Source organism: Phaenicophaeus curvirostris, chromosome 1, assembly GCF_032191515.1.
Source record: "Phaenicophaeus curvirostris isolate KB17595 chromosome 1, BPBGC_Pcur_1.0, whole genome shotgun sequence".
Classification (NCBI taxonomy): Eukaryota; Metazoa; Chordata; class Aves; order Cuculiformes; family Cuculidae; genus Phaenicophaeus; species Phaenicophaeus curvirostris.
Window position 1 is genome coordinate 118,559,812 of NC_091392.1, and position 27,402 is coordinate 118,587,213.

Consider the following 27,402-nt stretch of genomic DNA (forward strand, 5'->3'; position numbering starts at 1 on the left):
GTTTAAAATGTGAAATTCACTCTACTTATTTATGCTAATGTTTTTGGGTTTACTGATTATTCTTTTTTTATATTACACTGACAAATTCAAAACAGTAAAAAGGAAAATGCAAGTAGTTTTGTTGCATGAGTTCAAAATGGGATGTAAAGCAGGAAAGCGCTAATAATATCAACCAAGCATTTAACCAGGAGGCCATCAAAGAATCAGACTCAGTGGTCTGGGCTGGAAGGGACCTTAAAGATCATCCAGTTCCACTCCCCTTGCCATGAGCAGGGACACCTCCCACTAGGTCAGGCTGCTCAAAGCCTCATCCAACCTTGTCTTGAAAAAAGAAAGAATTGAACGAATGTACAGCTCAATTTTGAATCCAAAAAGTTCATAACGGGAACAGAAGTGTTGAGGAAGAAGAGGACTATGGACACCTTCTGCATTAAATGACATTCAGCTGAAGGCCAGTATTGAAACAGACCCACGTAAAACAAGTGGAGAGGTTGCAGAAGAACTAAATCTCAACCACTCAAGTTGTTTTACATTTGCACCAGACTGGAAAATCAAAGAAGTTTAACAAATGGGTGCTGCATGAGCTGAATGAAAATTAAGAAAATCACCATTATGAAGTCTGCTCTGTGTTTCTTCTGCACAACAAAACCAACCCATTGTATTGTGACATGGGATGGAAAATGGACTCTATATATAACCAACAACTATCCAGTGTCTGGATGAAGGTGAAGCACAAACACTTCCCCAAACCAAAGTCCATCCAGAGAAAGATATGGTCACTGTTTGGTGGCTGGCGAGTGGAATCACCCACTACAACTTATTGAATCCTGGTGAAACCACACAGCAGAGAATTAGTGCCAGAAAAATCAAAAAAATTAATCAAGAACTGTAACGTTTATGTCCAACATTGGTCAATATTCTCCCTCTGTACTCAGCACTGGTGAGACCGCTCCTTGAATTCTGTGTTCAGTTCTGGGCCCCTCATCACAAGAAGGATGTTGAGGTTCTGGAGAGAGTCCAGAGAAGAGCAACAAAGCTGGTGAAGGGGCTGGAGAGCAGGCCTTATGATGAACGGCTGAGAGAGCTGGGGTTGTTTAGCCTGGAGAAGAGGAGGCTGAGGGGAGACCTCATTGCTCTCATGACAAGAAGGTTGTAGAGAGGAGGGTGATGGCCTCTTCTCCCAAGTGACAGGGGACAGGACAAGAGGGAATGGCCTCAAGCTCCACCAGGGGAGATTTAGGCTGGACATTAGGAAAAAATTTTTCACAGAAAGGGTCACTGGGCACTGGAACAGGCTGCCCAGGAAGGTGGTTGATTCACCTTCCCCGGAGGTGTTTAAGGCACGGGTGGACGAGGTGCTGAGGGACATGGTTTAGTGTTTGATAGGAATGGTTGGAACCGATGATCCGGTGGGTCTCTTCCAACCTGGTGATTCTATGATTCTATGATTCTCCACAAAAACATATGTCCGCATGTCTCGCGAATGACTCTTCTGAAGCTACACAAACTAAAACCTCCACCTCTTATTCCATGCTGACATACACTGCTTTAAAGCTGATGAGTAAAACCAGCAATTATTTTTGCATCAGCCTAACACTTCTTCCACCTAACAGCAGTAAATTAGTTACAGATCGCTAACACCTTTTTGCACCGTGGATAATGCTTTTATGGTCTTTGGTACTGGAATCCAAGAACTGTTGTGAACAAGACCGCGTGCCCCTCACTTAATAAACGCCTTTAACTTCCCTCTTCCTATGATTTAAAACACCTCCAGCATTATTTTCACTGCTACCCTACCTCTTTGAAAATACAGATACATCTTTTTTAAAAACTTCATTACCAACAATGTTTTTTAACTTCTTGATACTTCTTTCATGATTGAGATGCAACTTTAAACAGGCATCTAAGAAAATAATAAGTATTTTAATATCTAAATGGGTTTTTTCCCTCAGATAGTTCTTCTCATGCTCATTTAATGGTTCTGGAGAATTGGTATTTTCAACAATTATTTGTATTCTTTATTGCCTGTTCTTAAAACTACATAAGCAGGACAAAGTCGACTCCCTATCATTAAACCTCACCTCTAATGCACAGCAGCACATAGTCACAGAATCACAGAATAACCAGGTTGGAAGAGACCCACCGGATCACCGAGTCCAACCGTTCCTACCAAACACTAAACCATATCCCTCAGCACCTCGTCCACCCGTGCCTTAAACACCTCCAGGGAAGGTGACTCAACCACCTCCCTGGGCAGCCTGTTCCAGTGCCCAATGACCCTTTCTGTAAAGAATTTTTTCCTAACGTCTAGCCTAAACCTCCCCTGGCGGAGCTTGAGGCCATTCCCTCTTGTCCTGTCCCCTGTCACTTGGGAGAAGAGGCCAGCACCCTCCTCTCTACAACCTCCTTTCAGGTAGTTGTAGAGAGCAATGAGGTCACCCCTCAGCCTCCTCTTCTCCAGGCTAAAGGTTAAAAGTCCAGTTACTTTTAACTGTTATCAACTCAACAGCAAAGTTAATACAGTTCAGCCCACAATCTTGCACTGTTCTAAGTAAAATATTTCCAGTAAGCCACACTGCAGTCATCATACCAAGCTACATTAGGCTAATCTGAAACAACAGTGACAGTTGTTTGCAGAGGGGATGCTTGATTTTTCTTTAAGAAAACAACATGGGATCAGAGTATTCTTCAGTAAGTTCTATAGACAGCATATTGCCATTTTTCCTTCAGGTTTTTCCATGTCTCTGGAATGAGAAACACCAGTGGTTGTATTGCACCAGCTGGATGAGATATAGGTACAAGTTGGGGATTCTTATGATGTTGGTGCAAGTTAAGGGCACTAAGGTTCCTAAGCTCCCCATACATTCAATAGACGCAGAACCCTCCATCACTCAAACATTTCTAAATTTACAAACTGAATTCAAATAAACTGCAAATTCCTCTCTAGTATTATCAAATCTAAACATTTGTCAACCTAAAAAATGAAGGCAAAGTAGGTTTCCAGGAACTCTAACTCACATTGTTTTATGTCAGACAGTGAGCAAGTGGACACAAAGACACACTGTTATGAAATGGTCCACAGCTAGCATGAATCACTGAGCACTGCTTTTGAACTACCACCAGTTATAATTCATTTCCTATTTCTATGTCCCAAGGCAATTGTAAACTGGTGGGTTTGTGTGTTTGGAAAAAGGGGTGGAAGTAGATGTTTTTGGGGTGAGGGTGTTGTTTATTTCTATATGCAAAATGAAAGAGAATTGCATTCATATTAAAACTAAAAAGCATCAACAATAAAAAAAAAGACATTCCATGAAAAAGAAAAACTGCTTCAGTGAAGCAGAGCAATATACAGAAAGGCTTTCTCCTTATCTACACCTCCCACAATCACCAGAAGGGGGGCAGCTATCAGATACTGGGCCTGACACCCAAGTGGGAACAGGACAAACTCAATACCTAGCCCTATATGTCAATCAGCAACAGAGAGTATCCTTGGGAAAGGACACAACTAACAAAAAAGCACTCTACTGACCCATAAGCAACAAAGCACGAGAGTACCAAAGGTTCTATGTTCACTGGCTGCAACAATCACAAAAAACATGCAAGTAATTACAAAGACTAAGGAAACAGTGACCTATAAAAAAATGAGACACACGCCCCTCTCCTGCCAAACCCTTACACCCATTCTTCCTACTGTTTAAAACAGAACTTGAAACACACTAAGCACAAATTTTTGCTTTTGAATTAACACCCTCAGCCTCCTTTTACCTGTTGAGAAAGCACTAAGATAGGCTCTTGTACTATGCACCTGTGTCTCCCATCCCCACATGGGAGACCTTCAGAGCCATGGCTTTAACTGTTTGTACAGTCATGTAACAATCAACCAGAAAAAAAAATCAAGTAGGCAGCTCAGTACTACTGTATATATTAAACAAACATGGTCATACCTGAACCAGTAGTGGTTTGTTAGGGATTTTTTTTCAATTTTAAAAAAAAGAACAGGAAGTTAGAATACAACCGTTTTTGTAAACACATCACCAGACTTCATCTGTTATGAGTTTTGAAATATAACACAAATCAAGAAAATCGCGAGTAATAACCCCAATAACATTTATAAGTACCAAAAAAACCCTTACCTTTTGGATAATCTTCCAATAAGAGGTTGAAGTGACCTAACTGACAAAAGAAATCAGACTCGACCTTTCCTTCAGCTTTCAAAATTAGCGATTCATAGCAGCGAACAGCCTGAGAAAAAGAAATACATGGATTTCAGAATTCTGTATTTAACTGAAGCAAATACTATATTTTTCTGTAAATTTTCTGAGAATCATCAACATTTCTTGTTATTCTGCAAGGCAAAAAGTCAAAACACACTCTCAATAACTTGTAGCCAGCATTACTTTTCAGAAGCATAATATTTAAGACAGAATAGATTTGGAAGTTTCCCAATTCTAATGCAAATTGATAGCAAAGAACAATAAGTTCTCTAGTTTATTTGTGGACTCCCAGCAACATTCAATTCCCCAAACCCAAACCAAACTTCTAACACTCACGATGATTTTTAACTTAAAAAATAAAAATCAATGTAAAGTAAAATTTTTTTGTTTATTCTTTCCAATTTGCAAGACAAACAACCCTGATTTCATTCTGGATTTGTTTTTCCCCAAGAGATTCACATTTCATTCTACCATTTATTTCACTTGTTTTCCCTAAGCAGAAGGGAACACTACCTCACCATGTTTAGTTAGGCAATTTAAGCACTTCAGCATATATTTTCCAAGATCTGATTCTTTTTGCATATCTCTCTCATGTCGTGAAATGCAGTTTCCAACCTTTTACTTACTACACAGTGACTGCAGACTAAATAAAGCTAAAATTGCAAACTTGAATCCTATTACAAAGAGTGTTACTTTAGAAAAGTTGCCGTAGAAGGTTTTTTTAAGCAGCACACACCAATGAAGTATGTTCCGTGCTTCAAGCACAGATTTTTAATACACTGAACTGATACCTTCTGTTCACCACAATGGTCATGATCTTTAACCTGTTATAGTTTTGCCTCATGACCCTGTTTACGCTTTGGGAATGAACAAATTAATGAATTAATCTATTTCCCAACTTTTTCAACTTCCAAGGTTCTTCATTTTGAACACAGTAGCCATAAAATGAAGTAGCTGAATTAAAATAAATGGGAGGGAAGGTCCTTTACACCAGCAGCAGACTTCATAGTTCTCAGAAGCTTGACTTATTTCCAATGAATTCCAGGTGGTTAATCCACGACTTCCACTAGCTCACGGCCTATGATGCAAATTTGGTTGTAATTACAAACTTGATTTTAATATATTACAGTAATCAGAGACTTTAATACTGAATCTGAAATTACAAGCTTCGTTAAGTCACTTTAATAAAACTAGAAATTTACTTTGTGTACGCTTGTATTATCATCAAAATAAAAAATGCCAACAATAAAATGAAGAAGCATTAAGAAACATCTGTGGAGAATCCAAATTCCTGATCTAATCTGTATTTTATTTTGCCCTTTTTACCTTGCTATGCAAATTTTAAAATTGTTTTCCTAAATGGTAAGCCATAATAAAATAGGCCTTGCTGAACTCAATGGACAAAGCAATGTATGTGACCAGATGAGCGGGTCTCAGTTTGTACCCCATGCTTGAGGTGTATTGCACACATCTTTACCAAATTTCAAGTTCAGAACAGCCTTATTTTATGGCTGTTTTTAGAAAAAGTTCTGATGAATAAAAACAAAGCCATGGTGCTACAATTGCTATGCTGCTTTTCTTGGACTTCAGTAAAGCCTTTGACAGCTTCTCACAGCATTCTGCTTAGGAAACTGTCAGCCTCTGGCCTGGACAGGCACACGCTCTCCTGGGTGGAAAACTGGTTGGATGGCCGGGCCCAGAGAGTGGTGGGAAATGGTGTGAAATCCAGCTGGAGGCCAGTGACAAGTGGGGTTCCCCAGGGCTCAGTGCTGGGTCCAGCCCTGTTCAATGTCTTCATCAATGACCTGGATGAAGGCATCGAGTGCACCCTTAGCAAGTTTGCGGACGACACTAAGCTGGGTGGAAGTGTGGATCTGCTGGAAGGCAGGGAGGCTCTGCAAAGGGATCTGAACAGGCTGGACCGCTAGGCTGAGACCAATGGCATGAGGTTTAACAAGGCCAAATGCCGGGTCCTGCACTTGGGGCACAACAACCCTGTGCAGTGCTACAGACTGGGAGAAGTCTGTCTAGAAAGCTGCCTGGAGGAGAGGGACCTGGGGGTGTTGGTTGACAGCGACTGAACATGAGCCAGCAGTGTGCCCAGGTGGCCAAGAAGGCCAATGGCATCTTGGCTTGTATCAGAAACGGTGTGACCAGCAGGGCCAGGGAGGTTCTTCTCCCTCTGTACTCGGCATTGGTGAGACTGCACCTCGAATTCAGTTCTAGGCCCCTTGCTCCAAGAAGGATGTTGAGGTTCTGGAGCGAGTCCAGAGAAGAGCAACAAAGCTGGTGAGGGGGCCGGAGAACAAGTCTTACAAGGAACGGCTGAGGGAGCTGGGGTTGTTTAGCCTTGAGGAGGCTGAGGGGAGACCTCATTGCTCTCTACAACTACTTGAAAGGAAGTTGTAGAGAGGAGAAAGTTGGCCTATTCTCCCAAGTGACAGGACAAGAGGGAATGGCCTCAAGCTCCGCCAGGGGAGGTTCAGACTGGGTATCAGAAAAAAATCTCACAGAAAGGGTCACTGGGCACTGGCAGAGGCTGCCCAGGTGGTTGAGTCACCATCCCTGGAGGTGTTTGACAGGCAGAAGGGCTGCTCAAGGACATGGTTTAGTAGCAGATAGGAATGGTTGGATTTGATTATCCAAGAGGCCTTTTCCAACTTGGTGATTCTATGAAAGCTGATGAAAAATGAGTAATATCTATACTAAGTCTATGAGGTCTATGTGTGGTATTAAAATGATGCAATAAAGCCAGTATTTCAAACTGTAGCTATTTGTCCACATTCTGAAGACATTAATTGGAGATGTGTATTTGCCTCTATCAAAGAGCGACTGCAGACTGTTCATTCACGCTGTGAGTTTTGCCTTAGCAAACTGCATTGGAAGGACTGGAATTCTGTTGACAGTTTATCAAAGCTGCTACTCCTTTAATTTTATTCCCACCACTACAAACACCTCTTGGAGTCAGACAACTCTCAATCTGAGGAATACAATCCCTGCAATCAGAAGCAAAGCGCACAAGTCCAAAATGAGTTTCTTTAAATTACTGCGTGTGTGTGAACGAATTCTCAAAATTCAGGCTCATCCGCTGAACCTATTCCAATCTGCAGGTGGTTTAATGCAGAATATCGGGGTTTGTGCCTTGCTTCCTTTCCCCAGTTTTCGATCTTGTCTCTAAATTTGTACAAATAGTAACAATTCTTGCTGGTATCCCTAATGTTACCATCACAGATTAATTTGCAGACAGGCTTTTCATTTGCTGATGATTTGCTGTACCTGCTGCAGCTCCTGAAGAGAATTTTCACATTACAACATTTTCTTAAATTAATATTTTGTCTTCTACAATTCAGTCCCTGTTCACAGCATACAGAAACTGCTACCGCAGCAGGCAGCTTAGAAACTCTTGGAGAGGAAGTCAGGGTAGTTTATTTCCTTCATTAGATCACTACAGATATTTAAAGGGAATTTGACTTTATGAACAAATATGGCAGGATTTTTCTATGCAGGATGTTCAAGACAATTATAAATCACATGCACAAACAAATAAGCATCCCGGGACCCATAACATTTTCCCAGCCCCTTTTTAAGTAAATCCTCATTAAAAGAGGTATCACAAGTATCTGAATGACTATGCATTTAGTATGGATACAAAAAACTGTACCCAGGTCTTTCACACAACCCTCAAATTCTCCACAGGGCAGATTCTCCCTTGGTCTTAGAATATACTTTGAAGATGCTGTTAAGCCATCTTACTAATGCCAGGACAAGGCAAGGCATAGGACACCAGAGCTGCGAAACAGAACTTCCCCTTGAAGTAACAGTTAACTGTTAATCTAAGTGTAATCCAACTACACCGCTGAATGACTACACCTTCTCAGTTCATCTCTAACTTATTTGCAACGTTATCTGGAAAACACATTATGCAAACTAATTGCGAAGGTTGTTTTGTATGAATATTTAAAATGTACATTGAAAATTCTTCTAGCATGTTCTAACAAAATGAAACAGAACCAAGAGTGAGCTTTACTGCCTTGGCAGGAACACCAAACTACACCTCCAAGTCTCTGGAGGATGAGCAGACTGGCTCTTCAGGATGAGAGTATATGGCTCTTGCTGTTCCTGGTCGTTAGAACAGATTCACTCAGACGAATTTATTTATCCAACTTTGGTTTTAGTCAAGAAACTTTCTTCCACAAACCATTCCACAAACATCTTTAGAAAGGAACAAGTATTCCTTTGCATAGATAAGAATTTGTCTCAGTTTAATGAGCAGATGAAAAACATTTTGAAGAAGGTCACAATTACATGTATCTGTATACAATTTTTTTTGAAGGAATAATCAAGAGATCTCATTCATTTCAGTAGATCTCTAACTGTAATCTATGGTATCAGTTGTGCAACCCATTTAAATCATCCTGAGACAGAGTTCAAAAGAAGTTAAAAACCCCTCAGGTTTTTAAGTATTGTCATTTCTCCACATGGAGAAACGTATGGATTTCTAAGTGCACTCAATGAAGCCAGACTTGAGTTATTGACAAATTAACAAGAAACAGAAATACCCTGAAGTGAAAAGGAAGATTGTTACACAATGTCATATACTTCCTTCCCTTTGTTCAAGGCTGCATGAAGATAAAAGGGAAACCTGAAGAATTTAGAAACTTGGCAAAATAATCACCTGCATCTGCTTTGCAGTGTAGCAACCAGGCAAAAGCAGGAAACAAATACAGGAATGGCTGCAGGAAAAAAAGTTGGCTTATATGATACAATTTTTTTAAAAAAACAACAATATTCATGTTGTTTGCCGCCTGCATGATTAAAAGCAAACTTCATCAACACATTTTTGTCATTGGGACCACTTCTGACACGATCGTTACAAACACTCTCTTATGACATCACGCTTTGTTCACACAACCTCATTTCACAAATTCAACCACCAATGCTTAGGACACGTTTAAATACAATATTGCAAAGAAGAGAAAGTTTATTTGTCAACTTAGAAAAAGCTATGCATTCACAAAAGGAAAAAACACAAAAGGAAAAGAGAACACCATTATCACCTTTAAAATGCAGTACCAAATCCCCGTCTATTCACTATTTATTCTCCAAACGGAAAGGACCTGGAATAGCTCTTCCCTTCACTGTGAGAACATTCCTTTCCCCACCCTGCTCTCCCCTTCAGAAAAAAAAAAAAAAAAGAAGCAAAAAAAAAACCTACCCCAAACCAAACAAAAACAACCCCATAAAGCAAATGCTAGTTAGAGCTATTATTAATGTAATACCTTTTCTTAAAGAAAAGATCTTAGAGTTGGGAATATACAATAAGAAGAACCCACACACAAAAAAAAACACACCACAAACATTCCAACAGATAAAACCAGAATTCTAAACATTGTATACAGAAGTCATTGATACACATTACATCTCTACTGCATAAAGGAGAACAAGGTTATTTCTACTTTAATTAAAGAAAAAGTCTTTTCCATAATCACTGGTTGCAATTATTTGTATTTTACAGCACAGATTCAAATTACTGTTAAACAATTGTCCAAAAGAAAGGAAAAATCAATATAGCTTTATTGAACTGTTCCTAAAGAAGACGACATAATGATGTTCTTTATTTGTGACAAGCATGACTAAGATGGAAGTAGCAGGACTAAATGGCCACACATGACAGTATGTTAATAATTAACTCTAATATAATAATGATATGCAAACACGGGAGTGCACTCAGTCATCAATTTTTTTACTTAAAACATAGTAAAATCACGGACAACTACAGAAAACAGGAAAAATAACAATGTAAAATGTTAGCATGGCAACAGCTGGGCAGTAATGCACAGTGAAAGAAATCACTTGAATTTTACTGAGCAATAAATTAACTGCTAAGGAATGATAGTGTTCTAATACAGACAACGGTGTAAAATTACATACTCAAAGCCTCAAGATGTACCTGGAACCTTAGAAGTTCACAACAGAAAACGCTATCATCCATGTAGATAAGCCTTTTGGGGAGGTGGGGGCCACAGCCAACAAAACAGTTCCCACTTCTTTTTTCTTGTTTCTCTAGAAATCAATGACTTGAATGGATGGGCTTTACAAGCAGCTTATGAGAAACAGAAGCACGCAAAAAAAATCCATGTGAAAAAAATTCAGATAGAGAAACAAATGGACTCTTCACAAATAAAATAAATGCTATAGTAATGCTTAGAAATTAAGTGTTGATTAGCTCTTAACGGATAGTCTACCCTTCTAGAAAAGAAATTCATTATGTAGACAGTGCTGCACACTGAAGTGATGACCACACTATCTACTACCAGTCAATCTGAGGGATATCTACAGACCAGAAGAGCTGAGGTTTGTATATGTGCTGGGCTCACTCTCCCCACTGCCATGTCAAGAGGCTTTTCTTCCATTCCTTTCTCCACACCACAATTCACACTAAAATGCACACAGTTTTCTAGAAACAATTACAACAGCTACCATCCTGGGAACCTCCTGATTCAGTTCTAGCTCCTGCTCTGCAATAAAATACGTGTGAACCAGACAAGCTAGGCAAGGAGGAAAAAAAAAAAAAAAAAAAAAAACAAGCCTGAATTCTTCAAATATTACAACTATCACCCCCACCCATCCCATTAACAACTGACTAGATAAACAACACCACCTCCAGGGTTGTAGAGGACTTAGAACATCTTATTTACTTCTGCAGAGAAAAGCATGCAATTCATATTTGAATGAAAATAACCTATATAAAATTCAGCAGATCCCTTCCACTGACAGCGCTCATATGTACAGAGAGCACAATACTCAATTTCCATACCCAGTATCAATTCCCACTACCATTTTCAAAGCTTCTTTATATGCTCTCTCTTTGTAAAGTTCATGCCGCATTATAAAATTCCTCTCCCAGCTTCGCACAAGTTTACTCTCCTTGTATTTCATATATGATACATTATATAAAAGCCTCAATAAGAGCATTAAGAGCACAGCATGCTGGATACAAACATACTCATGCCCCAAAAGACCTGGGCCTCAAGAAGGAAAAACATGAGCTGGGCTCTTCAGTAACTCTGTTCTTGCAAAATTTCTATGGTATATTGTAATGTTGGGAAGTTACTCTAATTGTTAACATTATTTAAGACTTAAGTCCTTATTTCAGGAACAATAACCAGTACAGAACAATGGAAACTGATTATCCTTATCCATTTCTCAGAAAATATATCATTAATTTTGGCCCATTTATTTTCCCATGATTAATACTTCATGAAAGAGGACACAAGAATAAACAGCGTAACAGAAGAAAAGCAGTTGGACACGCTAGCTACATCCATAGCTCGATGATGAGGATTAAGATGAATTTCCTTTAAAAGCCACTACTGTGGTCTAGGACTTATCTACCACAGGCATCGTTTGAAAAAAAAAAAACACAAATATCTGTTACATCTTCAGTATAATCTGGAAATAGAATAGAGAAGATGAGACAGCAAACAGCAGAAGTTCAAGGTTGCCAAGTTTACAAGTGAAAATTAACATAAAAACCAACTGCAAGGTAAAGAGCACAAACCAAAAATGTTCTAGAGACCGGACTGAATAAGAAACAAACAGTAACATAAGAAAATATAACCATTTAGAATCCTACTGTGGAGAATTAGCATAACGAAAACAAATGCTAGAATCAGACGGAGAATAGGAGACACTAATAACTTGGGAACAATTTTTCCCCGAAGCTAATTATCATTGAAAAATGAGGGACACTGCTTCATAAAAAGCACAGAAGTACAGAACAGATTACAAAATAGAATATGGGCAAACCGATGTTAATTGGAGAAAAGTGACATTTAAGTGGGGGGAGGGGAGGTAGCTTGCCACCACTTATTGCCAAGTATAAGACATTCTTTACAAGCACTTTCTGTCAGACAGATGCAAACTCAGTGTAGGCTTCTCAAAGAAAAATTGAGCAAACTCAGTCGTTTTCAGCTAACAGTGTCCATAACCAGTCTTTTTTTGATGAAAAGTTTGTTGACTGAAGTTAATGCAATGAATCACTCTGCAGCATTAATTCCGAGATCACCTTTAGGATACAACCCTCCCCCATTACTTCTTTTAAATACAATAAGATCCACTTGTAACTATCGATGCATGTACAGACACCTACACTATCCAGGACATAGATTAAATTCTGTCCAAAAATTATCATAACCTTCCAAGTCTTCAGATTACGTATTCAGGGACAGAATACAGAGCATTCTGTTTGTTGACAGCTTAGAAACAGTTTCATTCTAAATTATGAATGCTTATTTTTCAAAAAACTTTTTTTTAAGTATCAGTGGATTTTTAATAGACAATTGAAATGGCTGATGCTTATCCAAAAAAAGCAACATTTTTGTGTTATTTTTACCATAATAATTCTATTTCAAGTAGAATTGCAGCACCTTAATTTAGCAATTGTTCCAGAGCTAATTAAGAGTTCATCACACACTAAAATTTAAGACTACTGGATCTGATTTTATCCTCGCAAGTCTTAACTATACCAACATAGAACATCACAACTGAGGTGCAGCATGCCATACATTTCGAAAGTTAGATTTCATAGAGAAACTTATCTTTTCTGAAAATGTTAAACTAGCTGTATCTAGCCACCTACAGATTTTCATATCAATTTTAGTAAGACATCATGCATCAAACAGTTGGTTTTGATTTCACTGGGTAGAAAAGTTTGGAAATACAATTAAAATCAACACAGAAAGAAGGAAAAAAAAAAACCCGATTAAAGACAGAGTCTGCATTAGTAGTTACCTGTTTTAAGAAAAAAACCCCAAAGTTTAAATCTGAATGACTTACGCAAAGATCTCCTGACTCAGACCTAAGTCTCTGGAAATGTAACACTATCAGCTACCAAGCATAAAAGTGACAATGAAGCAGTGAATTAAGAAATTTGGAAATAAAATTATTATTAAACAGAACAATGTAAATACATGTGCATATGAAAATGTCTAGAAAGACTAATACAACAAATATATTTGCAAAAATACATAGCTTAGGACTAAATAGAATGATTTAGTCTACTGCTGTTTGAATACAAGGTGATACAGAAGAGCAACTTTTATAAAATATTAAAAAACTACCACCGATTGCTAAACCTGCACAGTTTAAACACAGATTCAAAAGGTTACAAGCACCAGAGGTGGTCTGGTGTTCAGACATAAGTGTTGTTGGTAGCTTAGTCTGAAAATATAAGGAAAAGATTTATTTGAGAAGAATGGAGCTGAAAATAGGTCAGGAGCTGTTTACGAATAAAATATAAAAACTAATGCTAATAGGGTGCAAAGTATAGAGCTTTCAACACCACAGGGGACAAAATTGGTAAAGGTACATTAAGACACAAAGGATAAAAAAAAGGAACACCTAAGGAACCTGGCTTCAAATACTGAAATACCATTATTTCCAAGAGTCTCAGAATACTGATACTTCTGACATTAGCATTAACTGCTACAGCAGTTAAGGTTCCCCACAAAGATTTTCCATGGCATCACTGAAATCTCACATACAGGTACCACCCCACATATCATGTTTGGTTTTCCACTATCGTTCGTACATACTTCTCTTGTGGCTGCTTAATTATGCTTAGACAACAGGGATGCCACTCACATAATAGTGAGCAACACTGGAACATCACCAAATGTGCATGAAAAACAGCTTGCGCAGAAAAATGGTTTTGAGAAGATCATTATGCTCAGCAAAGACGTAGAAAAACACAGCAATAATTCCCATCATGACCTGTAGTTGTTCTCTGCTAATGTTTGCAAACACCCAGCCTTATCCCTCACCTTTCCCACCTCATGTGGCAGTAGGAGCAAAAAATAATTGCAATGAGGAAATAAGAGGAATACAATGTTCTGGATACAATCCTGCAACTAATGCTTAGTACCACTTCTGAATGGAAGAGCTGGTGTACTGCATTCCTGGAAAGAGGTAACATCTGCTTACAGTACGAGGCATTAACAGGCACAGAGGGTACATTCCTACAGATTTCAGAATTGGTGTGTGCAAGTATTTTAGCTACTAGTGTGCATTTGCATCATCATATGCACTAAGCACCAACTAAAATGACAATACACTCAAATGTTGCTCAAAAACTAGTCAAGAGAGTCTTCATACTTCATACTTAATTTTCACAGGCAACACATCCTGAAGAATCCCATGGCTGGGGGGTAAATAGCCCTGCAGGCTGTCAACATAGACTGCTCTCATTAGCATTCCCCTGGAGCTAGATAGAAAATCTCCTTCTTGAATATTCCTTCCCAAGCCCTATCATATTTGACAACCAATATAGAGATGGACATTAACAAATACCAAGTAAGAAAGCATTCATGTATCAAGCTTAACACCAATCCTCCATGCCTCACTATGTATTTTCAGGGATACTACTGAACTAGAAAACAAAGCCTGCTTCAAAGGCCACAGTTCCTGGTAAGTACCATGTCAGAAACTAATTCTATTACTGGGGGAAGATATACACACACAAAAAAAAAAAAAATCACTGAAAAACATTTAAACCATCTAATAAGGACATTAATATAGGATACAAGAGACCAAGACTTGGGCTTTGCCTAGATGGGAACAGAATTTTAAACTTGAGTTGTTCACGCTCACAGCAAGTTGAGTCAACCTCAATTTTAAGCCAAAAGTCATGACAATGATTCACAGCAGGTTACAGGCAGACTGACAGAGACAAAGCTTCCACCTACACATGGGAAACTCCGTTCCACCTATCCCTTTGCCCACCCACAACTACAGTACAACCCTGCATAGACACAGTGGATTAAACTATTTCAAACAAACAACTGGATAAAGAATGCAGTCCATTAGAAGAAGGTATCAAGGAGTCCAAGGCCCCACCACCATTTGTCTCAGTTGAACACTGACAGACTAAATAATGAGTTCTTCTCAATTCCATCATTCCATTACTCCTTCCAATGGAAGGATTTGCAAATACTCTTTTCTATCATACACAGCTGGAAAAGGTAAAACATCCACTCTTGCTGGACCTAATTTTCAGTTACCACATACTCTGACTACTTAATGCACAATACACCAACACTTGCGGACAACAGGTCACCAATTCAAACCACAGACAATACAGTGCTCAGTAACATGGGTTTCTATAACCAGTCACAACTAACTCCTTAATATGAAACTCAATTTTTTTAAAAAACAATAATGCTTAAAGTTGTATCAGATTTCAATTTTAACAGCATAGGTTAAAATTATATAGCTGATAATAAAATAATGCTTTCTTTAACATGAGAATGGTGAGGCACTGGCACGGGTTGCCATGGGAAGCTGTGGCTGTCCCATCCTTGCAAGTGTTCAAGGCGAGGCTGGATGGAGTCTTGGGCAGCCTGGTCTGGTGGGAGGTGTCCCTGCCCATGGCAGCACGACTGGACTTTCAGATCCCTTCCAACCCAAACTATACTATGATTCCATGATCTTACCTTTCAGCTGAAGCTATAATGACTAAGGCCTTTAGGTGAAGGATCAATTCCTACATTGTTTACAGCAGCAGACATCATCAATTTCAAGTATAAATTAATGTAAAACCTTAGAACTACAGGCAATGTAATTTCCAAAACGCAATTAACTTGAGGCTGTAAAAAATGCACCAACGGTGACCCAGGATATAAAGTCACTCAAGAGTTTTCATTAAAAAGACAGTTCCTTAACACTGAAGTTAACTGTCTCCCTTTTTAAGTTTTTGGATGCAATGGGACATAACCCTGTCTTGCATTTCACTGTCATTAATATAATATACCTTTGTTTAAAGATGAAATTCACTCTCACAGCACTCAGTGATCACAGAAGATCTTTAAATTGCCAGAATACACAAGTGAGTGAACTGCAGTCAACGAAAACGCTTCACAATGCAAAAAAAAAAAAAAAAAGGTTATTTGCACAGAAGAATGTGGGTTTTTTTCAAGTATTGTTCCCAAAGAGTAGAACTAATCATTACTAGAAAAAGTATATCAACATGGGGTATGTGGAAACATGCACACACTTTTACACTCGCTTTCATTAATATACATAAAAACCCCACCATACACTGTAGAAAAATCCCTGTCAAAACAGACACCACGAGCAAGCAATTCCCCTAGAAAGGAAACAAGTAAAACAGCAAAACAAAACAAAAACCTATGAACCAAGCATGACAGAATCAGACACTGAATAAAGTTCTAAAGAGTACACATAGAAGCAGCAAATAAAAGGTCAGCCAGAATAAAGAAGCGAGAGGGAATGCGCAAGTGAGATGAAACCTTCATCGGGGGAACGCCAGAGAAGAAGAGCAGACAAATCACACTTTACTCAAGTCCTGAAGAACAGCACCCTCTTCACTATGATATCATTCCATCCCTACTCCATCTGGCAGCACAACAGCCTCCCCATTATTACTCACCCAACACATAGCATCTCCACATAATAATCACTTCAACCGTGCCAGTCACTCAAGAGAACAAGTGATTAGCCCTCTGCAGAGAATGTTTGGGGAGGATGAAAAACTACAAAGGTGAAACAGTTTAAGAACATTTTAAAATGCATCAAAATTAAATTAAAAACATTTTCAAGTAATCATAAAAGGCAAAGGGTAGCATGCAACTCAGTCCCAAGTGTCAATCTTTTTAATTCCTTATTGTGAAGTGTCAACTGCAGCACAAAAGGTTCATTTTCCATAGCTTCCTGCAGTAATAGGTTTATTTATACCCCAAAAAAGCAAACCTCATCATTCAGGACTAGCTGTGGCCTGTCCTGCACAAGCAACAGGAGGTGTGTAAGCTTTATGCTTAAGCTCAGAACATACAAGAGATTTACACTGCCTTTTGGGCACAGATGGAGAACTGGCACCTCATAAGGCGCATGCGCCTTACAGGGAAAATCTAACTAGCAAGGTCTGCACTGCAGTTCAGTGCATGGAAAGGCTTTAACTGCTTTCCTCTTCTCAGCCAATTCGCCAGCACAGTCAGGGCCAGGTTGCACTAACAGGATGGGGGGGGGGCGGGGCAGAAGAGTGGGGGGGCTTCCTCTCTTCTCTGTTCTTCCTTCCTCTCCACCTGCTAAGCAGGTGGAAGTGCTCCTTAAAGTCTACAAGTTGTTAGAAGCTGTACACAGAAAATTCAGGTTTTTGTTAGTTTTTCTGCAGACTTGCAGGACAAACAACACAAACCTGACTCTTAATTTATCATAACAAAAAAATCCAGTATACTGAATATATGCTTGAAACTTTTTGCTGTGGGGTAACTTGAAAAAATTAAAGTTTTTGCAATATATTAAAATAAAATCTGCAGCTCTTACAAATTTTACTTCCCTGCCTCTACAGATGTAAACACTCACCTGCTACCTTTATGCCACTCCCTCACACACCCAGGCAGGAAGGAACAGAATCTCAACTCCATTCTCCTTAGTGCCCTCACACTTAACAGCACAGCTACACTGCACAACATGGAACAGGCACAAATAAATTTGTTAAAAGTTATTCCTTCTGTTCTGTATAATAATGGAACAAGATTTAAGACTCTTGATCATGGTCACCTGCACTTGTATCACATATGGTTCAACATCTTGTCATCTTTCCTACGAGTCAGACCAAGCTCTACCTAAAATCCATTTCATAGGTATTTAATAGTGTCCAAGCAGCACAAAATCCAACATTAGTATTATAGCAGTTCACCTTTTAAGTACACTTATTGGTGGTAGCCTATCATTATCTCCATAATTTGCAGGGATACAATACTGGCCTTTGGACTGAATTTACTGTATAATTTTAGGTCTATCAACTATAATGAGGTGAGGACATTACAACTTTGAAAACACCCATCAGCATGCTGCAGACGTATTTTTTCGAAAGCAAATCCAGTAGGCATGCAGTAGCAAAACATAATGGAACCATTTAAGATCCTGAACTCTGCAACAGTTGGCTTATTAAAATTGCTCAAAAAACCCCCACCAAAACTACTCAGGTACAGCAACTGGATTATGAGACAACAAACCAAGATGAGCATATGCTGTCAACATAAAGAAGAATTAAAAAAAAGTACACGATTCTGGAGTTCAACAGAGGATAAATCTCCAACAAGCATAAGATGACCACAATACATCAGACCAGTAGCCAGTCTGGTGCACAATCCACAGAGTAACTGCAAGGAACCATCTTGTGTTTCTTTTGAATTTGTTCCCTGGTAGTTGATACTCTCAAGCTCTTGCAGTAGAAAAGGCAGGGAGCATTCTGTTCTAAAACCATGAGAATCTCCACAGGTGTGATCTACAGCATTCTATAAAATTTCCCTCTATTCAGAAAACAAATTCAGAAGAGAACTACAGAGATAAGAGGAAAGCAGAAGAGTCTCTCTTGCAAAAGGAAGTCAAAACACCTCCAATTATTTAGCTTAGCAAATCAAAAGCTACTATCAACATACAAACACCATGGAACAGAAGAGCTTTTTCACCCCAACAACAGCATTGACAAACAAATGTGTATAAATTTGAACTGAAAATTTAAAAAAGGATTTGAAGAATCAGAAAACTGGGATCTTGCAACAGTAGAAGCAAAAGAGCACTTAAAAGTTATAAAAACAGTATTTAATAGTGATTTTCATAAATGTAATAATATGTATCTATGTACCTGTGACATAACTGCCTGCACCATAAGGGGGACAGACTTCAAAACCAGCTGGAAGCTCTCATGCAAATCTACATATTCTTTTCTGTTTTCTCTAAAAAACTCTGCATGAGACTTCTGAAAGGAATTTCTATCTGAACACGACAGACCAATACCAATTACTTTATATAAAGAGCTAAATTGCAAAATAAAGGGATTATGCCCTGGAAGCACTTCTGGATAAAAGTATTTGGGAAAGCTTAGGTAAAAGACTGAACTAACTTTTTAAGGTTTTGAACTATGGCATCCCTACCATCCAGACAGGAGGCAAACATACTGTCTATAAGTGAAGCATGTAACTACAACCCTCAAACCCACAGACAATATTTGAAATCTGGTCGTTTGAAAAGCGTAAATACAAGTGGGATTCAGTGCTCGGATTCTCTCTATAGAACTTCAATTTTAAATTGCAGTTAATGAACGAATGCAATTTTTTAGCAGACAATTTATTAAGAACCAAGCCCACCTATTATGGTCTTTCAAATTATACTTTGACTTTAATTTCAGGATTACTCTAACAAGTCAAGAACTAACAATGCAGGTATGTCCGTACCACCTAACATTGTAACTGAAGCTTCCTGTCCTCATATGAACTAGCTTTCCTTTACACAAAGGTAATTGCTTTTCGAAACTCACTTGTGGAGTAATCTTCTCCTAAATATGAAGAAAAGTTTTAGTTCAGCAACTCCCCAGAAAAGAAAAATGAAAGCGTAGAAGAGTACCCACAAAGTCAGTAACATTACATGCTCTGTGACGTACTTCCAAAATTTTATATAGAAAATTAAAGTTGTTGTGAAGCAAAAAAAAAAAGTTATTCATAACTTTCTGTTAACAGACCATTTAAATAAGCAACCACCTCCTTCCCCCCCTCAGCCCCAAACCCCAATAGAAATGAGGCTGGATACAATCTTTTAAATAACTTCAGATGTCTCATGCCCAACTTTCATCACCACCCACAGAACGGTACTAAAAGAATGAACAGCTCTCTGACCTCAAGAACTATCAATAATAGGCTACAACAAAAGCAGGCATTCAGGTGGTTACATTAGAAAGGGCATTTTTTAAAGTCTTATAATGCTAAGCTACCATCTCAAGTTCCCTAAAAGCAGCATGATCCAAGTAATTGTTCATAGTACTTTTTTTTCCAAACACATTCCCACACACATTCAAATGGGTAGAGGCATGCAATTTGTTTTCACCTGCACCATTTATCTGGTTGTTAGGCTTGTAACTCATACTTACTCTTTTTTCCAAAACACAGACTATCACCTGTTACATTTAAATGCTCTTAGCTCCCAAAGTCCACGAATGCCGATTTTTCTCTCCAGAACACAGACATTATCAATAATATCAGACAAACAGATCCAACAAAACACAATTACCCCTGGATTCTGCTGTCATTTTTGGTCAGAACTCAAGAATCAAATAACTTACTTATTACCCATTTTCATCAACCCAAGCCTAAATCTGGAACAGTATTTTAAAATTTTTAAAAAGTGCCACTTATTTTCCTTGTTGATGTCCTAATGCTACTACTTGCTTTCACTGTCGGAAAGCTATCATTGTCTAAAGCTACAGCTGTGTGACTACAGTGAATGCTATAGATAGTGGTATCACTATTCTTGTAAAGTTCATCTGAAAATGTAATATACCATTTAAATAGAAACTCTAGCTCTGGTTTGGTGAAACAGGTTTTTAGAGTGACATAAGTATAAAAATGCTAACTGAAAAGATTTTTGTCAATAAAATTTAACACATAGCTTGCCAGCAAGTGGAATCTTGCATGAGACCTTCCAGAAGGCGTAGAGCAATTAAGTAATGTCCTGAAAACAGGAAATAGATGTAACCACAGTTCTGTCCACAAATATCTGACAACAGTCACTGGGAAGCAGCTGTTAGTACTCTAGCTGCATAAGACGTGCCTGTACTCCGTAGTCAATGTATTGAGCAAAAAGGTATGAATTGTTACATCAGTAGTGATGCAATGCAGACTTTGCCTTGAGAAATGTCATCAACCTAACTGCTAACATGATAAAATGAAAGAACATTTCCGTGCTTCAAGAAAACCACTAAAATTTATGTAGCACTGTCTTGTACAGGCACGAGGAAGGCTCAGGGACACCTAAGCCACTACAACCATGACCAGTTGTGTGACAAGGATGGCACGTAAATCTCAAAGTTGGTGTACAAAAGTAGATCACTGGGTATGGGGGGGAAGGGCAGAGGTGGGAACCAAGTTCAGAAAAAAAGCAGAGTTGAGTCTTCCTGGAAAGCAGACTAAGAACTGAACCACAGGAACGCCACAGGCACCTCTACTTCAATTGCAGACAGCGGCAAATAAGCACAAGCACATTACAGACCCAAAAAGACGGAGCATCACTCATGGAAGTCAGAGTTATGTCCACAGGCACAACACTTTCATTCCCTGGCCTTCCTAGAGAAATCTGGAAGGACATAAGACACCACAGAAAAGAAGTTCACTGCATAAACTGCAATTTTGTGCTATACATATTGAATTCGCAGTGGAGAGGAAGGAAAACAGAGATAATCCTTTCTCTTACTACAAGAATCTGAGTAGTTGTATTCTAGAAGGCCTGCATATGGCAAAGCTCTCACTAGCTAAAGGACACTGCAATTCTCAAACATCCTTCCCTCCTCCCAAAAACTTTTCTATACCAGATGCGCATTCAAAACTCGCCCAACAAAGGTGAGCTGATATCTCGTTCATATCCAGGATTCACTTACAACTACTGGTACTCACCTACTCAAGAGGCAACTAACTGGTCAGTTTGTATTTGACAAAGAGGTTTGCAGGTGAAGCAAACAGCACATACCACTCTGCTCTAAGAGCAGATTTGCAATTCGGTGACACTTCCAAAATCAAAAAAACACCACTGTAAGATGTACTTCTTAACCCAATTTTAGCATTGCAAGCCTTCTCCAGCCTGTGATCTCCTTCCCTTCACCTACCATATAGCCCGATGGAAGCAAAAACTTTTGTATTTCAGAGACTTATATTTAGAGTGCACAATTAATAGGGCCATTTATGTCCTGAACGTGGGCTATTTCCCAAAATCTTGGGAGATTCCTCCTTCCACTGGTTATAGTAGTTTTAAACATATGAGAGAAGATAAGCACGTAACTTACGATTTAATTATGTGGTCCAAGCTACATGCTACCTCCGACTCTACTGCATACCTGGACTGTGCTTTCTACCTTGCTGCAACATCTCCAGAAACACTACTTAGCCACTTTACTCTTACTGCCTTAGAAATCTTCCCACTACCCAGAGTCTGTGGTTATGCATCTGCCCTTTCTTTCCTCCTCCCATTCCAATCATATTTTTAGTTATTTTTCCTTCCAGAAAGTCCATATGAAACTGCTTCCTAGGCCTACACCTGTTATATATGGCAAAGTCTCACAGGAGTTAAATTCAGCTCACTGGAAAAAGTTCTGGGTAACCATATCTACAAAGATTTTGTAGTAGTTCAGATACATTAATAGGGTATGAGATCTCAACATTTCACTCACTGAGAACACAGAACAACTCAGACCTCTAAGAGCTCAGTCAAAACTAAAGGTTTTTACATAGTTCATGCCTGCATAAAAATAGCTGATACTGAATTGAAGATATTTCCCCACAGATAATGCAGGCTACACACACAAATAAAACACTAAATACTTGCATGATGACATCTAAGAAAACCACTGATGTTCACTCCAAAATACACTGTATATTAAAAAGTGCTATTACCACAATTAATTAGGGGAGAGGGTCACATATTAATTTGTGTATTAGTTGAAAAGCATAACAGCAGAAGGAAAGGTGGAAAATTAAATTAGTAATACTGAAAAAATGGTTTGAAACTAATTCTCCTAAAATTAATGTGTATGTGCCTCCCTCTCACCCACACACTTCTGTATCACTACATGCAGACTTAGGACCAGCACCTCACACATCATAACACAGACAGGGGGCTTGGTGCATGCAGAATTTAAGATAAGCAGAGCTAGAAACACTGCCAGGGGAGGAACAACAGGGGACACACAAAAAGATGAATCTCTTAACTTGCTGGAGAGGTTAGGAGGCCAACATTACACAGGAGCTTTAAGCTCTAGCTGTTTCTAAGCAGCCAAAGAAAAGACAACCTACATAGATCTACAGCTTCATGCAAACATGCAAGTGCTACTTCACTGGCACTTCTCTTCAGCACATGCCACTCAGCCATAGAAACTTCACCTTTCATTTCAGCTCAATCACCTGAGCAGGTGCTCTGCTATTGTGTCTCCCAAGAGGTACCCCTTCCTTCTCCAAAGTTATGGGAACCTTCCTTTAAGTTCAACATACAAAGCAAGAGGCCCAACCAGACTAATAATTAGATGCCAAGATTTTTATTTATGTGAAGGAAGAAAATACAACATTACATTTTTAATGTCCATTCCAAGGAGCAATGCAACCAATTTTTACACTAAGAGCCAAAATTACTCAGACATGGCAATTTATTTTACTTCCCTTACTTGACTGTGGAAGAAGAGGCAGTATCACGGTACCTGTCCTATTCATTTAGTGCCTGTTCTTTAGCTTCTACAGAAAATGTGGATTTATTCTACTTAAATGAATTACCAATTTGACAAGCAATATTAAGTTACATACATGCTGCATCATCTGCTGTTTAATAATGTTCTACCCGCCATCCAAGTAACACTAGTCATTCTACCTACATTGCAGGTTTAACACACAAAGTACATTTTCCAATGTTTTGTCCTAACAAAGTTAAAAACCAAGGAAAAAAACACAGCAGCTTATAATTAAAATGGAAGTTGATACAGCAGCTGCAACAGAGTAAAGAACTTACATAACTTGATACACCTTTATTAAGGACAAAAAGCAGTAACTCTGAAAAATGTTTTTTTTCCTTAAAAACTATCACTTCAGAATAACTTTCATCTAGAGAATATTTCATCCTAACCAGAGTTTAACTCTGTGCAGTACAACATCACATCGTTTTTCTAGTCATTTGAGGTAACAAATAGCAATATCACATTGACCTGGGCTCTAAACTACATTACTTACAAGATTTAAGATTGATCAGAATTTTTCATTCCTTAGAAAACATGAAAAATACTGAAAGTTGAAATTAATACAAAAAGCATCACAACAGCACACAAAGGCAAAGCTACAGACTGCATTGCTGTTTTACAAAAAAATCAGCTCTACCATATTCTATGTGCTTGGACACTAGGACAAGAAGAAAAAAAAGAAAAAAAATCACACACTTCGGTTCAATCATAACCCAACGGAGTAAAAGGAAAGAGTTCTAACAAGTTTTGATTCTGACATTGCACATAACAGTGCAATGGTGCTAACAGAATAACTTCTGTCAGCATACACCGCGTAGCGATTGCCAAGGAAGAGGAAATGACAGAACAGCTATAGCAGCAGACACTACTGTCCAATTGAGATCCAAGTGCAAACAAACACAAAGAGGTCATCCAAATTTGACAGTACCCTCATTCTTAAACCCAGGTACCAATACAGCTGGTAGTCTTCAGTAGTTGATTTTTTTTTATTTAGAAAAGGGATTCACTGGCAAACAAGGTGCTATGCAAATCTTATGAGAACATACAGGTTAACTTCAGCAACAGCATGACAAAAATCTGGAAAGGTTCTCAAATACTACAGAAAAATCATGAAAATTAAGTCACTGCAGCAGAAGTATGTTACTTCTCTTTTCCAGCTGTCTGAAGCCTGACAGACCTTAGGCTAGTCATTAATGAATTGCTTTGAACTGGTTTCTTCCATATTTGAGTCCTGATTGTGGAAGTGAGAAAGCCCTGAGGAGAAAGTTGTGAAATGACCTGTAGTTGGAATTTGCTTTCTTGTTTCAATCTGTAAATCTGCATATCCATTCACCCAGACCTCTTGAGGCAGTTTCCTGGTGTTAGGAAATTCCTACCTAGCTACACTGAAAAACCTTTAAAATGAGCTCTAATGCACTAGAACCAGTGCTTCACTATTAAGGAAGCTACACTCAATATTAAAAAAAACCAAAACAACCAACCATCCAAGAACAAATTAAAATAATCAACAAGCTTTCTCTAGAAGATCCCTGCCACTTGTCTGGACAATCTAAAATACCTTTGATCATTAAGTAAACAAACTGAAGCAGGCAGTCAGGCAGAATCCATGGAGAACTTCAAAGGGGTCAGGTGGTGTTGTTAGACCTTCTCAAGCAGCACAGTAGTCCTAAGCTGCTCCTCAGCTCCACAGGTGCAAGCGCTCTCTGAATTCTGAGAGCTTTTTGTACAAAATGAGTGCTCTTACCTGTTTTCACTTTCTCAGGAAGGTCACTTTCATCTAGAAATCGTAATAAAAATCACCCCTTCCATCATTCTCTGCAACTGAACGGCAAATACTGGTCCAAAGTGGAGGGCATAAACTATTCCATTCTTTCACACTACCAAGGACTTAGCTTAATTAGCAATTAAAACTAAGTAGTACAAAAGATTCCTTTTTCACTGGATATAATGGAGTCATCATTGTTCTCAGTTTTTTGGCCATGATACAAGCAAGCTTGAAGTTCGCAACTGGCATTACAGGAAAACATCCTACCATTCAAAAGCAAAAACCAAGGAGCCACGGGGGAAGAAACTCAACTAATTAATAATAATAATAGTAGTAGTAATAACAACAACTACTTAAAATGTCAGCATTGTTGCTGACAGGGAATAAACATATTGTGATATTCCAATTCCAGCTTTTTCCTCATACAGTTTTCCAAACTTCTACATTTCCAGATTAACTCAAAACGATATTCAAGATTAGGCACTGAAGTCCTACACAACAATTATATCCCTGTGGTGCACAATTACCTTGGGAAGCCTTACACAACCTTCCACAATTTTTCCAACTCTCCCAAGTACACCCACCTCCCCTACAACAGATTTCCATACTACAATAGAGTTTTTTGTCATGTTTTCCAATTTTTTTTTCTTAAAAAGTGTCACCTTTCCAGGTCCCATTCAACCACTGATACTTTTTCGAATTACTTATATTAAATAAACTTTTTAAAATGTCTTATATTGAGACTACACATAGAAAAGATTCCCATCAAGATAGTAATAGATGGGCAATGCGTAACTTGTCTCAGAAAACTGAGAAAAATACATTTTTCAACATACAACTTGTAAGCCAGAGCCCTTTTAAGGTTGAAAATAAGACCTCATTCTGCTCATTAGTTAACGTGGCCCCTGATGGTCTTTGTGATCTCATTTAACACAGGCAACAAATGAACTCCACTATAAGCAGAAACACCTCTAAATCCTCCTCACATATAATCAGAAGAGGCATTAAAGCCATTTCAACAACTAGTTTCCTCCACATAGTGACCACAGTTAAGTTCTTGTAGTGGAGAGCTTTCATAACTTATGAATTATATTACATGCACTCCTATGCTAAAGGTATACTTGAAGATTTTCATAAAAGATACCAGAAGAGGCTGACTCAGACATTTATCTCTTAACACTGCCTAATGCTTAAAGTTTTGTTTTCATGCACAACATTTTTTTTATTTCCCCAAAACCTCTTAAGCAAGGAATAGAAGGTGATGTACTGCTCTGATTCAAAATTAGCTGAACCGTTTCTAACTAGGGATTCTTTTTCCAGAATTATAAGTAGTAAACACTATATGCACCCCTTTCTTTGAATTCAGAAAGGAACAAATAAACACTCATTTCTTTTTAAAAATAAGCAAAAAAAAATTTGGTTAAGAAGCAAACAAGACCCTTAAGACTACTTTTCTTTTCGACAGGTAACACTTGAAGTCAGACAGTCCTTAATGAGCTTTGTAGTCTCCCATCTTAGAAAATTTATAACATTCAGGCATTAATGAAATCAGACTCAAAGGGTCCACCCTTTCAGCCATTAAAATCCCGTAGAGACTCAAATCACTCAGAAAATAACATTTCTGTGCACCACACCAGAGACTAAGAACACAAAGTTTTAGGAACCGTGGTGTGCATCATCTACCTTTAGCTGCTATATTTGTAACATGCCCAGAAGCGCTATTAAAGTTTATTAACCATTGTACTCAATTTTTATATTTTTTTTCTTCCCAACATCATTCCACTTTTTCCTTCCTACCAGAGATTGCTTATGACATGCTTTATGATGTTACATAATGATGTTGTCCATTTTTATCCTTCTACTTTATCTCGGACTCTTTCAACACTTTGCTGCATTAAACTATACCATCACATTCTCTACATCAGCATCATTCTCTCTTACACAGGCTTTCAATTCCATGCTTTAAACTATTTCTTGGCCTTTTAATATATCTACCTACATCTTACATGGTTTCTCAGCTTTCTATACCCTTCAAATCTAAAGGCAACAAAACATGACATGAAAACAGACATGACAGTTCTTGGCCTTCATTTTCACTTTGAGGAACAGAAGCAGTAAATTTCTTTACCCTTCCTCTC

The 27,402-nt window shown here is 38.4% G+C and overlaps 1 protein-coding gene across 11 annotated transcripts in view; it reads right to left on the reverse strand.

The window, feature by feature from the left end:
• KDM6A (lysine demethylase 6A) overlaps positions 1-27,402 on the reverse strand; it is a 154,022-nt gene that overhangs the window by 117,385 nt on the left and 9,235 nt on the right. For all 11 annotated transcript variants that reach the window (XR_011338828.1, XR_011338829.1, XM_069872962.1 and 8 more), the window contains exon 3: positions 4,134-4,242. Coding sequence is in view for 9 of the 11 variants with exons in the window: in XM_069872962.1 (XP_069729063.1) it covers positions 4,134-4,242 (109 nt within the window). In the remaining 2 variants the exon portion in view is untranslated. The remainder of the gene's footprint in view (positions 1-4,133; positions 4,243-27,402) is intronic.